The following is a 14,872-nucleotide window of genomic DNA, read 5'->3' as shown; positions in this document are numbered from 1 at the left end:
AGAGGGAAGCAGCATGGTGAACGCATGGGTGCAAGGGAGGGAGGAATTGAAGGTGATGCCAGGTTCCAGGCCTGAGTGACACAGAGGGGGGTGGTGCCAGAGAACAGGGAGCAGCGGGGCTTGGTGGGAGAGAGCAGCGGCTCAGCTTTGCCCTTTGGGGTGCCAGTGAGGCATTCATGCAGAGCCATGTTAACTGGGGGGGCAGAACACGTGTGTGCCATGGGGCTGAGGTCTGTGTGCTGGGAAGACGGGCCCCTCTGGCATTTCCTGCTATCAGAATACTGGATCCCGTTGCCCTGGCCCTGCCTAGCGGGCAGGCTCTGCACTCGCATTTCCTGAGGTTAGGAGTCCATCGGGCTTCAGTTCAGACTGAGCATGCAGCCGGTGCTCCCACAGGTACATGTGGCACTGCCCTAAACCCCCCTGCTTTCTCCCAGGGTGTCCAGCGAAGAAGTGGGGCCCCTCTTGTGAGAAGGACTGTCCTGACTGCCTGAATGGAGGCATCTGCCACGACAGTGTTGGGGAGTGCATCTGCCCCCCAGGTTTCATGGGCACGCGCTGTGAGAAAGGTATGGACTCCACACACCCAGCCCCTGTGGGGGGAGGTGCATTCTGGAGCAGGATTAAGCAGTCGTGGGGCATAGGTACCTCCACACTCCATAGGCCAAGGGAATAAACACCCCACTCCCTCCACTGACCCTGAGTCCCCGTCTCCCATTTTCCAGCTGCAGTAGGCACAGAGCCTTCCTCTCCCCTTTCTCTGCCGTGTGGCAGGGACAGTGACTCAGGGATGGGGACAGACCATGATGGGGATGAGCTGGAGCTGGCGCTGGGCCTTGTTGTGCGGCATGGATGGTGATGCATGGATGGTGATGCAGGGATGGGGATGGGCTGTGCTGGACCTGGGGCTCCTTGGGGGATGGGGATGCGGATGCAGGGATAGGAACAAGCCAGGCTGGAGCTGGGCCTCCTTGTGTGACAGGAACAGTGATGCAGGGCTGGGGCTGACCTCAGTCTGTGACACGGGGATGGGCTCGAGGAGGTCTGTGGCTCAGCCTCCCCTAGACAATAGGGGCTGTTTGCGGTTTTTGGGGGTTTGACAGATTTGTCAAATGTCTGTTGTTTGTGAGTCGCCGTGGCCTGCATGGGAGGCTGGGTCCCTCTAGCAGGATGGGGGCAGGAGCTGCTCCCCATTTCTTCCAGAGAGGCAGGGAACTGCCTTACCTGCCCCCAGGAGTGGCACTCAGCTAAGGACCGTGAAGCCTTCAGGGATCTGAGAGAACCTTCTCCTGCAAGAGGCTCTGCTAGTGCTGGGTGTGGGAGGCAGCGTGTCATCTCGGATCCCTCGTGCTGAAGCTGGGGCTTAGATCCTGGGACAGAGGAACTGTCCTTTTGTAAAGATGCCTTTAAAGATTCCTCCGACTGAGGGTCTGGGTTCATAGACTCATAGACTTTATGGCCATAAGGGACCATTAAATCAGCTAGTTTTATCTCCGGTCTATCACAGGCCAGAGAATTTCACCCAGTTCCCCGTGTTTTGAACCCAGCAACCTGTGTCTGGTAAAGCAGTGGTCTCCAAAGTGGGGTGCACGCACCCCAGGGGGTGCGCAAGAGGATCCTTCAGGGTGCACGGCAGGAGGAGTGCCGCCGGAGCAGTGCCGCTTCGGCAGTTCAGGCGGGAGTCCGAGCGCCCTTCTCCCCCTCCCCCGTTCGGCAAGGCGGGGGGTTTTTTTTTTTTGGCCGGGGGCGGCAAAAATGGTAGAGCCGGCCCTGCGGTGCGGCAGGGAGTGCATGCTCAAAAATTGTTTACTGATAGGGGTGCACGATCAAAAAATTTGGAGACCACTGTGGTAAAGCAGCAATTCCAGAAAGGCAGCCGGACTGGATCTGAAGACAGCAGGAGATGGAAATCTACCACTTCCCTTGGGAGCTGGTTCCAGTGGTAAATCACCTTGATGGCTAATTTTTGGCCTTATTTCTAATTTGAATTTGTCTGGTTTCACCTTCCAGCCACTGGTTCTTGTTCTGTCCTTCTCTGCTGAATAAGAGAGCCCTGAAGTACCTGGTATTTTCTCCTCATGAACAGACTTACACACTGTAATCAAGTCTTCTTTCTGGTAAACTGAACAGACTGAACTCTGTAAGTCTCAATGGTAAGGCATGTTCTCCAGCCCTCAATTCATATTTGTGGCTCTTCTCTGCACGCTCTCCAATGTTTCAACATCCTTTTAAAAATGTGGATGTCAGAACTGGGCGCAGTATTCCAGTAGCAGTATCACCAATGACAGAGGTAAAACCCCCACCCTGCTCACTATATCCCAGAATCACATTGGCCCTTTTTGCATCACACTGGGAGCTCATGCCAAGGTGTGTGACAGAGTGCTGAGACCTGACAGGTGGGTCAGCACTCTGATCACTGTAGCCTCAATTAGTTTTCCCAGAGACAGCTGACTGAACAATGAGCTAATCAGAAGGAGAGGATGGGGAGGTAAGGAACTAATTAGTCCTCAGCTGGCTAACCTGATAAAAGCCAGGAAGGAAGTGTTACAAGGGGGGGACTGGAGTGGCTGATCTGAGCCTGGCCTGGCTCGGCTCCCTAGAGAGGGCGATCGCCTTTCCTCCTAGGCCCTAGTAAAGAGAGGCAGAAAGATGTAGGGATTGAATACTGTGATGTTGCACTGTACTGGTGAGATTGGAAGGGTTTAGAATAAAATACAGTCTGAACACTGAGGGTATGTCTACACTGCAATTAAAACCCACAGCTGGCCTGTGTCAGCTGACTCAGGCTTGCAGAGCTTGGGCTAAAGGGCTGTTTAACTGTGGTGTAGACGTTTGGGCTCGGGCTGGAGCCCGGGCTCTGGGACTCCACGAAGAGGGAGAGTCACAGAGCTCAGGCTCCATTCCATGGTGCACCCAGAATATAGTGACCTCGTCGTCTCTTCACCTTGCAGGTGCACAATCACCATAGACCCACGGGGGAGGGTGCAGATCACCATGAGTGGTCACCGTGAGCTCCTGTTGCAATGCTGGAATGGGTTACCTAGGGAGGTGGTGGAATCTCCTTCCTTAGGGGTTTTTAAGGTCAGGCTTGACGAAGCCCTGGCTGGGATGATTTAGTTGGGAATTGGTCCTGCTTTGACCAGGGGGTGGGACTAGATGACCTACTGAGGTCCCTTCCAACCCTGATATTCTATGCTGTAGCTAAGATGGTGGATGTATCCTTGAATGCATTAACAACAGATTGTCAAGTAGGGAGGTGATTTTTACCTCCTGTATACAGCATTAGGGAAGCTGTTACTGGATACTGTGTCCAGTTCTGGTGTCCATACTGCTAAAAGGATGTTGATAAACTGGAGAAGGTTCAGAGAAGAGCCATGAAAATGACTGAAGGGTCAGAAAATGTACTATACAGTGAGAGAATCAAGGAGCTCAATCTATTTAGTTTAACAAAGAGAAGGGCATGACTTGATCAGTCAATATGTACCTACACAAGTCAGAGAAATTGGATAATGGGGGCTCATCAATATAGCTAACAAAAGTATAACAAGATCCATTGGCTAGAACTTAAAGCTGGACAGGTTTAGACTGGAAACCAGGTGCAAATTTTTAAATAGTGAGGAGAACAATTACGAGGGTTTTGGTGGATTCTCCATTGCTCCAAATTTTTAATCAAGCTGGGATGTTTTTCTGAGCATTATCCTCTAGTGTGAACAGGAATTAATTCAGGGCAGGTCTCTGGCCTATGCTGTGCAGAAGGTCAGACAAGCTGATCACAATGGTCCCTTCTGGCCCTATAATCTGTGACGCCTGGCCTGGGCACAGCAGACTAGGTTCTCGTAGTATCTGGCTCTACCCAAAGATCATCTGTTCATTGTCCCCTGAGTTGAGATCTCTTGTGCCAGCAAGATGGCAGAAATCCTCAGCTCTGACTTACGCTGCTCCATCTTGGAGTTTTATGCTGCAAAATGGAACTGGAGTAGAAAGTTTGCTCTGTGCAGTAGCTGGGGCTGTTTCTTATCTGGGTCCATTTGGCTTAGCCTTGTCTCTGATGCTGTCAAAGCTGCCCCTGGCTGTCGCTAAGGTCTCCTTAGCAATTATTTCTGCCTATCCTGTCCCTGTGAGTGGTGTTTCTCTATCTCCCGCTAATACACACATTTTGCTCTTACTGCTTATACCATTATATTTTACACGGGACTGAGGCTGGATTCCCCCACCAGTAATGGCCAGCATCTCTGCTCTGCCTTGTGGAACTCAACAGACTTTTGTTTTCAGCCGTGTTCTGGCACGGGGCCTCCCTGGTTCCCTGCTGGTTTTGGTAAGTTCATTAACTGTTAGTGCATCTCTGTGCTGGCTGCGTAGCTTGTCCTGGCTGTGGTGGTGGCAGGGTCAGGCCATGTGGAAATGGAGGACAGTGAATGGACCGGTGCTGGCTGCAGCAGAGTAGCGAGGAGAATTGTCTTGTTTTGAAGCCTGTAGGGAAGGGAGGTTTGGCCGTAACTGCCAGGAACAGTGCAACAATGACCAGGGCTGCAAGGGGCTAAGCTTCTGCCTGCCAGATCCATACGGCTGTTCCTGCGCTTCTGGATGGAGTGGCTTACAGTGCAGCACAGGTACAGTAGCTTGGCCTGCCTGCTTTCCTCTCCCCTCCCCGACAGAGGCACCACCCTCAGACGGGGTTCTTCCTAGGCAGAGTGGGCCTGACCTTTCTATTTCAAAAGGGAGATACCCCCTGGGGCCAAGGCAGCCCCCAACCCCCACCCACACATTTGGCTCTTTTGTTTTGCTGTGGTTTTTGTCTCTTGCTGGGTCCCCTGCTGCCTGTGCAGCATTCCGGATACAATGGCGCTTACTCGAGGACGCTGAGTACAGCTCATGTCTCCAGTTTTGCAGCCCCAGCCCATCAGCCACGCAAAGTGCCTTGGGAACAGGAACTTCCACAGCTCAGACTGCAGCAGAAAGAAGCAAACGAACCTTCTCTGCTGCTTCCCTGTCTCCTCTCCTCCCCCATGTCCCTGGCCAGCCCCACAACGGATCCCTGGGGACACAGCTGGGCTGGAAGAGAATGGGGCAGGGTGCCACACATCACCACTTGGACTGAAGGGCCTGTGAGAACTGGCTCTGACACAGTATTAGTGCCTTGGGGGTCTGATTCTGTGGTTGCTGCTCACCAGTGAATTCTTGGCTCCTCCCTCCAGCCTGCCCTCTTGGACGCTACGGCGCAGACTGTGCCCTGGAGTGTCACTGCCAAAATGGAGGCACCTGCAACCGCTTCAGTGGCTGTGTTTGCCCATCAGGGTGTCATGGGGAGCGCTGCGAGAAATCAGGTACAGCTGCCCTCAGTGCAATACCTATGATCCGCCTGGGGCGCGGCTCTGCCAGGCAGGTTCACCCAGCCCCGCAGTGTCTGCGCACCGCCCACGTACTGACCATTGTAACGCTGGGGGTGCTCGAAACCTCAGGAACTGCTCCCTGCCCAATGCCGCAAAGTGCTGCTTAGAGACAGGCTAACGCAGCCCCTACCTGGCTGGCAGTGCCAGGGCACTGCCGCCGGCTGGAAAGCCGCCGAAGAGCGGCTGGTTGGGACCCTGGCACTGGGTGGGAGAGCAAAGTGCTGCAGCACTGTGAGCAGGCCCATCAGATGCCAGTGCTTGGGCAGGCCAGCTCCATCAGGGGACATCACTGCCCAGCCGAGGTGCTCAGACCATGGCCCGTGGGCACTGGCTTGGGGTGTGGAGAGCTGCCTGGGCACGAGATGCTGGCTCCTCCTGCTGCCAGCAAGGGAAGAGACCTGGGAGAGGAGCAATGAAATGGTGTCAGTGGAGAAGGGGGGCAGATCCACCAGCCGTCCTTGCTGGGACTTTCCCCTAGAGACCAGGGCAGTCACTTCTTCAGGGCATCTAAAACTGGGAAGGGGGCGGGTGGCTCTGCGGAGCTGCCTTGAGGACCTCAACGCAGAACCCTCAGCTTGGACCAAGCCCTGGGCCTCCCAGACGCCCTGCAGCAGCCTCTGGCTCAGGGGCAGGGAGAGTGGTGAGCTCAGGGGGACTGGGGCTTGCCTGCTCAGCACTGCTATTTGCCATCCCAGATCGGAGTCCCCAGATCATCAACTTGGCCGCAGAGCTGGAGTTTAACCTGGGTTCCCAGCCTGTGATCAGCTGTATGGCCACGGGCAACCCGCCCCCAGTGCGAGACAGCATCGAGCTGCGCAAGGCTGACGGGACAGTGCTCACGGTACCCGCCCCCCCCTCCTGCCCCATCAGGGCTCCCTGTGCCTCCCCCATCTTCCCAGGGCTCCCTGTGCCCCCCCCCAGTCCCGTCCTTCCAGGGGACTCCCTGTGCTGCCCCGCAATCCCGTCCTGCCGAGGCTCCCTGTGCTGCACCCCCCAGTCCCGTCCCTCCAGGGGGCTCCCTGTGCTGCCCCACCAGGGCTCCCTGTGCCCCCCCGGTCCTGCCCCACCAGGGCTCCCTGTGCTGCCCCCCACAGTCCCATCCCACCGGGGCTCCCTGTGCCCCCCGGTCCTGCCCCGCCAGGGCTCCCTGTGCTTCCCCATCCCCCAGTCCCATCCCACTGGGGCTCCCTGTGCTGCCCCCCACCCCCCAGTCCCATCCCGCCGGGGCTCCCTGTGCTTCCCCACCCCAGTCCCATTCCGCCGGGTCTCCTTGTAGCCTCTCCCCACTCCGCCCAGGAGAGGCTCTCTGTGCCTCCCCTGCCCCTCTCTCTGTGCACCCCTCCACCCTGTCAGGGCTCTGTGTGACTAGGTCCAGCTGCCCCCAGGTACCTCAGTCTCCAAGCTGGTATTTACCCCAAATCCATAGGCCCGTGTGGCCCCATCTAGTGCGCCATGGCTGCAGACCTGAACGTGAGCCTGCTCGGGCCTGGATCCTGAGCAGCAGCCATCTGCCCCACCCCAGCCATCTCTGTTCTACCCATCTGGCTGTGCTTGGTGCCTGTGGCCCTAGGAGGGGTAACTGCAGCTTCTCTCTCCCACCCAGTCGATTAAAGCCATCATGGAAACAGACAAAACCACCTCTGAGTTCCTGGTGCCAATGCTCACCGAGGCGGACACGGGCCTCTGGGAGTGCAGAGTTTCCACCAGCGGGGGACAGGACAGCAGGAGAGTCAATGTCGATGTCAAAGGTGAGCGGCGCAGGGGAGAGAACAGCTGGGATGTTGGAGAGTGTGACCCTTCTGCCAGTCCGAGTTGGCAGCAACAAGGGCCGGGTTCAATATCTAGAGATTCCTTTTCAACAATACAATGCAAAACCAGCTCGAGCCCCCACCCAGTGACCTGGGACAATTACACACCACCCCCTGGGCGCCTCTAAGAGGCTATACTTCCCCACTCGCAAGCACAGAGTCTGAGTGCAGCAAAAATGTTTAATAAAAGTTGGGGAGTAACTCAGCATTAATTTGGGAAAACACCACAAGTAGGTTCATAAATATAAACCCTGAGCAAAAGACCCACCCCCAAGTAAGTTGGGCAGTGTCCTTTTCCCCTCGGGGTCTTAAGTCCAGCAACCAAAAAGTCCCTTTAACGTGCCCATCCCTTCACTGCACCCCACTCACTGTCCTTGGTCAGTGCAGCCCCAGAATCCAGAGGTTCATCTGTAGAATTCACCTCCCACCGTGGGTGGAAGGGGGGTAAGGAGGCACCTTACACACTCTGCTGCTTGGGCAGTTGCTCACTGCCCCACCAGCTGCGCCCCTCTGCCAGCCACCCTGCTGGCCACACCTCTCCACCAGCCACTCACCAAGATGTCTTCTGGGCCCACCACTTAACACAGCTCTCAGTGATTTCAGCTCTCCTTGGGGGGGACCCTCACTGCTTGTACACACTAGGCAGTCTCTTGTACCAGAAACACTGTCCAAAAGTAAATCTAATACTTAGACTTAAGTATCAGTGATTATAGCTCTACAGCATGTAGCAAGACTCTTAATTGAGTCTAAATTAGTTATTTTAGTATAGAGTTGGGAGCACCAAGCTTAAATGGTGTCTAGGTGCCCATACCCCACCTCCCTCTACTCATTGGTGTTTGGAACCCATGTCCCCTGCCTAGTGAGTGCTATTCAGTTGAGGGTGAGTCCCTCCATTGTGGTATGCCAGGTACAGTTCTGCTGCCCTCAGTTCACACAAGGATAACAACCCTTTATTACTCCTGCCCCAATAACAAGGAGACTAGGGATCCAGCGCCTGCCACAAGTGACCATTTGGGCAAGCAGTCCATCATGCTGAGCACCTAGGCAGGGTGGGTGGGCCCATGCAAATGAGATCAACTCCTGAAGTCCTTTTCCACAGCTCACCACTAGATGTCAGGGGAGCTCATTCAGACTCTGCTTACAACAGCAACTAGAGCAGTGGTTCTCAAACTTTTGTACTGGTGACCCCTTTCACATAGCAAACCTCCTAGTGCAACCCCCCCTTATAAATTAAAAACACTTTTTTATATATTTAACACCATTATAAATGCTGGGGACAAAGCAGGGTTTAGGGTGGAGGCTGACAGCTCGCAACCCCCCTGTAATAACCCCGTGTCCCCCTGAGGGGTCCCGACCCCCAGTTTGAGAACCCCTGAACTAGAGAGAGGTGGAGTCTCCACTGCCGAAGACATCCATCTCCCCGTAGGCCAAGGCAGGCTCCCTGGGCCTGAGCTCAGCACAGGGGAGGTCCAGGGCTGCCCTCTACTTCTGGGGAGCAATTGGCATTGTCATGGTTACAGGAACCAGCATGGTTTGCTTGTAGCTGGCCAACCCTCAGCCTGGTCTTGGCCATAGAATCTTTCCCTCTCTTGCCCCTGGGTCCCCTCTGGGAACGTCAGCCACTCGGGCAATCTCATTGCTCCTGGCAGTTCAGTTCACTCCTGCGGTCCCTTGTGAGTCCAATTCCCTCTAGTCCCTCGCAACATTGCCCAGGCCTCACCACTGGTTATAGTGGGGAGCTGCCTTCCAGGGCCCCTGGCCCATGTCAAGTGTCAGTCTGCCCCCAGACAAGGGCGGGGTGGGAGGAAAGGACAGCCAGTCCCCCGGCCAGGCTCCCCTGGCTACTGGAGCTCACTGGCAGTCCCCAGCAGCCTCTCCTCCTGGGCAATCTCCCCACCACCACTCGCAGTAGCATTGTTGCCTTTTTAAGCTCCCCTTCTCCAGGTGGAGCAGATTCTGCACATGCCCCTAGCTGGCACTGCCTGAGTGCAGGAATCTGTGTTAGCCTCTGCATCAGTGGGATGAGGGCATGTCCTATCATGGTACTGACGGCAGAGACTCTGGGATCATGGGGTTCCCCCTAGACTACGAAGGAAAGGGGTAGTATGAGACTAGCATGGGTGATGTGCTAGGGCTGACCAGCAGGTCAGTGTGGCCAAGTGTCCATGTTAAACATTGCTTTGTTCCTTCTTCCTTCAGGGTTGTGTTGGGTTTATTGATGTTGGTTCTGTTCTTTGCCTACAGTCCCTCCAGTGCCACTGAGGCCTCCCCGGCTGCTGGCCAAGCAGAGTCGGCAGCTTGTGGTTTCCCCAGTGGATGGATTCTCTGGTGACGGCCCAGTCACCTCCATCAAACTGCTCTACAAGCCCAAGGACAACACCTCGCCTTGGTCATCCATTGTGGGTAAGGAAATCAGCTTGCAAGGGACATTTAGGGCAGGATCAAAGTCATGGGGCAACCGCTCTGCCTCTTGCCCCGCTGCCTGCAGGACTGATCCCTCGTGTCTCTCTGCCACGATGCTTTCCTCCCTGTATTTGCTACTGCTCCGATTTTGGTGTCATGTTCAAATTTGGCCACGATTGATTTTACAACAAGGAAACTCCTACCCCAGGGAGGCCTGAGCCAGCTGCTGCTGCTTCTGAGCTAGCATGTCAGTAGAGCCTATGGAGACCCTCCCAGGCTGAGTGAAAACCAGCAGAATCCGTTGCTGCGTAGAGATTGACAGGTGATGCCACATCATGATGGCAGCAGTGGCTCAGACGTGCCTGGCTGGACACGGGCCAAGAACCCATGGTCCAGAAACTCCAACCCTAGCCAGGGAAGGATAGGGCAGGTGAGGGCTTCACTCAGCCAGTTCTCCCCTTGCCGTTTTCCTCAGCACTCCCATGAGGTCCCCTCCCCTGTCTCCAGCTAATCCCATTCTGCCTTGCCCTGGCTGCCACATCGCAGGGAATCTCTGCAGGGGCCTTTAGGAGAAAGCAGAGCGTGTGATGCTGCAGGGAGCGTGTTCGATCTGTGCAAGGCCGAGAGTGCAATCAGGGCTTTCCTGGGCACAGGGTGGGGCATGGCTGCCTGATTGGTAGGCCTGGCAGCACCATGACCAGAATCCAGTGTGCTGCTCTGTGAAGAGCTTCTCGTTCTAGTTGCAGGGCTGGTGCTGACCCAGATTCTGTTCTGAGCTCCAGCCCCAAGACACTGGGCGTCGGGCACTCCAAGTACTAGCTTCGCCAAACAGAGCGTTCTCGTAGCACCAGGGGAAATCCTAGAAGCAAAAGGGGGCAGGCTGAGTAGCCGGCGGCAATGGGCTAGGGCTGAGATGCTGGGATCCAGCAGGTCCATGTTGCATATTGCTAACAGCTGGGCCCAGGGAGCTTTCGGGAGGGAAGAGGCAACAGGCCAGCCGGGGACATCCTACTGCCAGTGCTCAGCCTGCGATGGGCTTTGGGAGGAAGCTGTGTCGCAGCATGGAACAAGGCTGCTGGTCACATGGCTTCGGTTTAACAGGATCCTCTGTAATCAACAGTTGACAACAGTGAAAACATCACACTCATGAACCTACGGCCAGTCACGGCCTACCTGGTCCAGGTGCAGCTGAGTCGCCCTGGTGACAAAGGGGAAGGTGCCATGGGACCGCAGGCGGTCATGGTGACAGAGTGTCAAGGTGAGTGCCTGGCAGGACAGGGGACAGACAGGAAAGGAATCCCCCGAATAAAAATATTACAGAGTGGGTGTGCCTGGCCCTGCGCTCCCCGAGAGCCGCCAGGAGTAGAGCTGGGTGGATTCATCTATTGGTTATTGATTTATACTGCACCAGTGTCTGGAGCTTCCAATCAGGGATCAGGCCCTGTTGTCCTGGGCTCTGCACACATGTGGTTTAATTCACAACAAGCCATTTGTTCCATGAATCTCACCTAATTCACCCTGCTCTGAATCAATCCAATGAGATTTAATCCTGTCCAGTCCAGTTCATCCTAGCCCAATCCCAGTTTTATTGGAATTTCTCTGATTTAATCAACTCTGTTCCAACTGATCTGAGAGTCTGGGCCCATGCTGAGTCTAGTCTGAATTTATTGGGGCGTTCTCACCCTCCTCAGCATCAGGGCTTGATACAGGTGTAGGGTTCTGCCAGGCCCTGGAGCCTAGATTGGCAGCATGAGGCTCTGTGCATTCCTTCGGGAGGAGAGAGAGGACTGGCCCACAGTGAATTTGCTGTCTGGTTTTCACAGGCGTTGGTCCAGTAAAGATATTATCTCATCCACCTTGTGTCTCTAACAGAACCCACAGCCAAGCCTGTGATCGAAGGCTGGTCCGTAGAGGGGAAGAACACGCTTCATGTTAATTGGAACTTGCCAAATAACTACGAGCCAGCAAATGGGTTCGTTGTACGTCTCTTGGACTCAGCAAAAGTGCTTGTCCGTGAGATGAATATAACCTCCATGTTTGTGCACTCTGCCCGCATCCCTAACCTGGAGTTCAACAAGGAGTATGGCCTGGAAGTGTCGGTCTATCACTGCACCAGCCTGGGCCCTCCATCTGACCTCTACAAGGTCATGATCAACAGCAAAGGTAGGTAACCAACAGCCCCTCCTGCCCCTGCAGAACCAGCACTGTCAGGAGCAAAGGGAGGGAACTGTCTGTCATGGGACATGGGGCCAGCTCCTCAGCTGGCGTAGATCAGCATAGTCCCATTGAAGTGAATGGAGATACACTGGTTGGGGATCCGATCCATAGAATTTGCCACACAAGATCAGACTACTGGTCCACTGGGCTCTTCTGCCTGCTTATTTCAGGGACAATGGCCAATACCTGATGCCTCAAAAAGAGGCAAAAAAATCATGATGCACCTGGCTCATGGTACAGTCGTGCACAGGTAAATAGCTTAGCCTGACATGGGGGGGGGGGGGGGGAAATCTTTCCTGGCCCTTGTAGGGATCAGCTGGTATCTTGAAGCATGAGGCTCATTCTTTTGTCTTAGGTATGTCTGCACGTGAACCGCCCCAGCGGCACAGCTGCAGCGCTCCAGTGTCAGTATAAGTAGTGCCTACGGAAGGGGCTCTCCCATCAGCGTAATAATCCATCTCCCTGAGAGATGGTAGCTAGATTGACAGGGGTTAGGTTTCCACGCCCCTGAGAGATGTAGCTGTGCTGATTAAGTTCTCAGTGCAGACCAGCCCTTAGTATCTAGTTGCCAGTGTTATTAGGCATAAAACTATTATCCAGCACCTCTTTCAGTTCAGCTCCATATGTCACTCTGCCCCTGCAGCCATGACTCCCTCGGCCGATTGCCTGAGGAGGGAAACACTGTCTCCTTTTCTTTCTTCCACAATTGTTTGGCCCAGAGTGGCTTCCTGCTGCATAATCCCCTGTTCCATGGCTACTGCTTGCCTTCTGTGTGTAAAGCACTAGCACAGTAGGGCCACCGTCCCAGATTGCTATTGTAATACAAATCCTGCATTGTGGCAGGGGGTTAGACTAGGTGACCCTTGTGGTCCCTTCTAACCCTACGGTTCTATGAAATAATAGGTAACACAGGCCATGGAATTTCACCGGTGATTCCTGCATCAAGCCCAGTAACTTGTGGCTGAAATTGCTGCGGTTCCTTAGCCTTGTGTCATTTAATAGGACTAAAATTATAGCACTGACCATCCCCAGTTTGATTCTTTGCAGACACAACAGCTCAATTCTTCCCAAGTGCCACTGCACCAACCTCCTTGGAGTTACATGAGAGGGGACCATTGTGATCATCTAGTCTGACCTGTACAGCACAGGGCAGAGACCTGCCCCACAATAATTCCTAGAACAAAGCTTTTAGAAAAACATCCCATTTTGATTTAAACATTGTCAGTTACGGAGAATCCATCACAACCCTTGGTAAATTGTTCCAATGGTTAATTACTCTCACCAGTAAAAATTTACACCTTATTTCCAGTCTAAATTTGTATAGCTTCAGCTTCCAGCCATTGGATTGTGTTAGACCTTTCTCTGCTACACTGAAGACACCATTATTAAATATTTGTTCCCCATGTAAGTACTTTAAGTACCAAGCAAGACGGATGCAGTTTGTCTTTGGGGCACTGAATTTCCCTATTGTTTGGAGAAGGGACTTTTCTACAAGTCACCCCATTTAAAATAAATGTCAGCGAGTTGTCCCCAGGGCATGTGCAGAACTGGAGATACTGCTCCCACTTCAGCTAACTGTGCTTTGGAGAGGTTAACCCTCCTGCGGTCAAGTAACAGTGTCCCCTAGAGGTGACAATCACCAAATTCAGCATGACTTTGGGATACTGTAATTAGACTGTGGAACTCACGGGCACTGGATGACATTGCGGCCAAGAATACAGGAAGATTCAAAGAGGGGTTGGACATTTCTATGGCTATCAGTAATATGCACAGGTATTGCAGTTAATGTGTAAAAGGGTTTTTGGAAGGGAGACAAAACCCTGCTTTGGGGCTTAAGCCAATCTCTGACAGATAGGGAGCAGGCTGAGACCTTCATGGAGGGCACACTATCCCACATGAGCCTGCAGTGGGCTTTTTCCAGTGTTCTCTGAAGCTCCTGGGCTGGCTATGGTCAGAGACAGGAGAGTAGGCTACACAGACCTCAGGCCCAACCCAGCCTGCTCATTCCTCTCTTTCTGTGGTGCTGAAGAAAGAAATTAAAACGTTAATTTAAAAAATGACCAGCCATTGATTAACTTGTGGGTCCTGTCCCATACCACGGCTGGGGTAAAGGGAGGCAGTGGTCAGCGTCCACTAGACCCTTCCGCCTCCTCTGTCCCATCCCTTCTAACTATTTAGCGTTGGTGCTGACTAGGGATGGCAGCCATTGCTCACCCAAACATGTGCTGCTCTCCCTGTCCGGCTGATGCCTCAGCTCTCTATTTCCTGTAGCTGGTTCTGCGCACTGCATCCCGCTGCCCTGAGGGCTCAGCCCTGCAGTGCAAGCTGGGAGTATCTGAGAAGGGCTGATAGTGCCCCTGGGAGCCCTGCCATTTAGTGCAGACGAAGAGCGGTGACTAGAAAGATGAGGCTGAGGCCACGTCTACACTAGGTGCACTTTGCCAGTACAGTTCTTGCAGTGGTGCTCCTAGCATGGACACAGTTTATACCAGCCACACTGCACTCTTGCCAGTAGAGCTTAGACTCATAGACTTTAAGGTCAGAAGGGACCATTATGATCTTCTAGTCTGACCTCCTGCACAACGCAGGCCACAGAATCTCACCCACCCACTCCTGTAACAAACCCCTGGCCCTGACCTATGTCTGAGCTATTGAAGTCCTCAACTTGTGTCTTACTCCAGCTCCTCCCTGTGAAATAGGCTCTACTGGCAAACGCGCACTTTTACCAGAATAATCGTGCCTAGCCTAGGGGCTTTCCCCAGCCCAATGCCATTGCTCAGGGATTGCACCTCTTGATGCCGCAGACCCGTCACCGTGTGTGTGTGAATTTAAAAAATGTGGCCTTGGCATTTCCCAGCCTCCCATCCAGGCAGCCCTCAGTCTGCTCTGTCTATAGCCTCAGCAGTAAAATCAAACAGGAGTCAAGACTCCCACCTCATTGCCCCTCTTCCCTGGCACTGGGGACGGGGTGCGTGGCTCCGACCCTGCCCTGTGGATGGGGTGCGCAGCTCTGACCCCGCCCCTCTTCCCCGGCCCTGGGGACGGGGTGCGTGG

General features: G+C 54.2%; 1 protein-coding gene across 1 annotated transcript in view; it reads left to right on the top strand.

Annotated features, from left to right (window-relative positions):
• The first annotated feature begins 464 nt into the window (after positions 1–464).
• TIE1 (tyrosine kinase with immunoglobulin like and EGF like domains 1) overlaps positions 465–14,872 on the top strand; it is a 25,717-nt gene continuing 11,309 nt past the window's right edge. The window contains exons 1-8 of the mRNA XM_026651949.2: positions 465–569; positions 4,470–4,610; positions 5,196–5,324; positions 6,086–6,231; positions 6,994–7,138; positions 9,443–9,601; positions 10,722–10,859; positions 11,474–11,764. Coding sequence (XP_026507734.1) covers positions 548–569; positions 4,470–4,610; positions 5,196–5,324; positions 6,086–6,231; positions 6,994–7,138; positions 9,443–9,601; positions 10,722–10,859; positions 11,474–11,764 — 1,171 coding nt within the window. The 5' untranslated portion in view covers positions 465–547. The remainder of the gene's footprint in view (positions 570–4,469; positions 4,611–5,195; positions 5,325–6,085; positions 6,232–6,993; positions 7,139–9,442; positions 9,602–10,721; positions 10,860–11,473; positions 11,765–14,872) is intronic.

Source organism: Terrapene carolina, unplaced genomic scaffold (genome assembly GCF_002925995.2).
Source record: "Terrapene carolina triunguis isolate 2854851 unplaced genomic scaffold, T_m_triunguis-2.0 Scaffold110, whole genome shotgun sequence".
Lineage (NCBI taxonomy): Eukaryota > Metazoa > Chordata > Testudines > Emydidae > Terrapene > Terrapene triunguis.
This window is presented reverse-complemented; position numbering and strand designations above follow the sequence as displayed.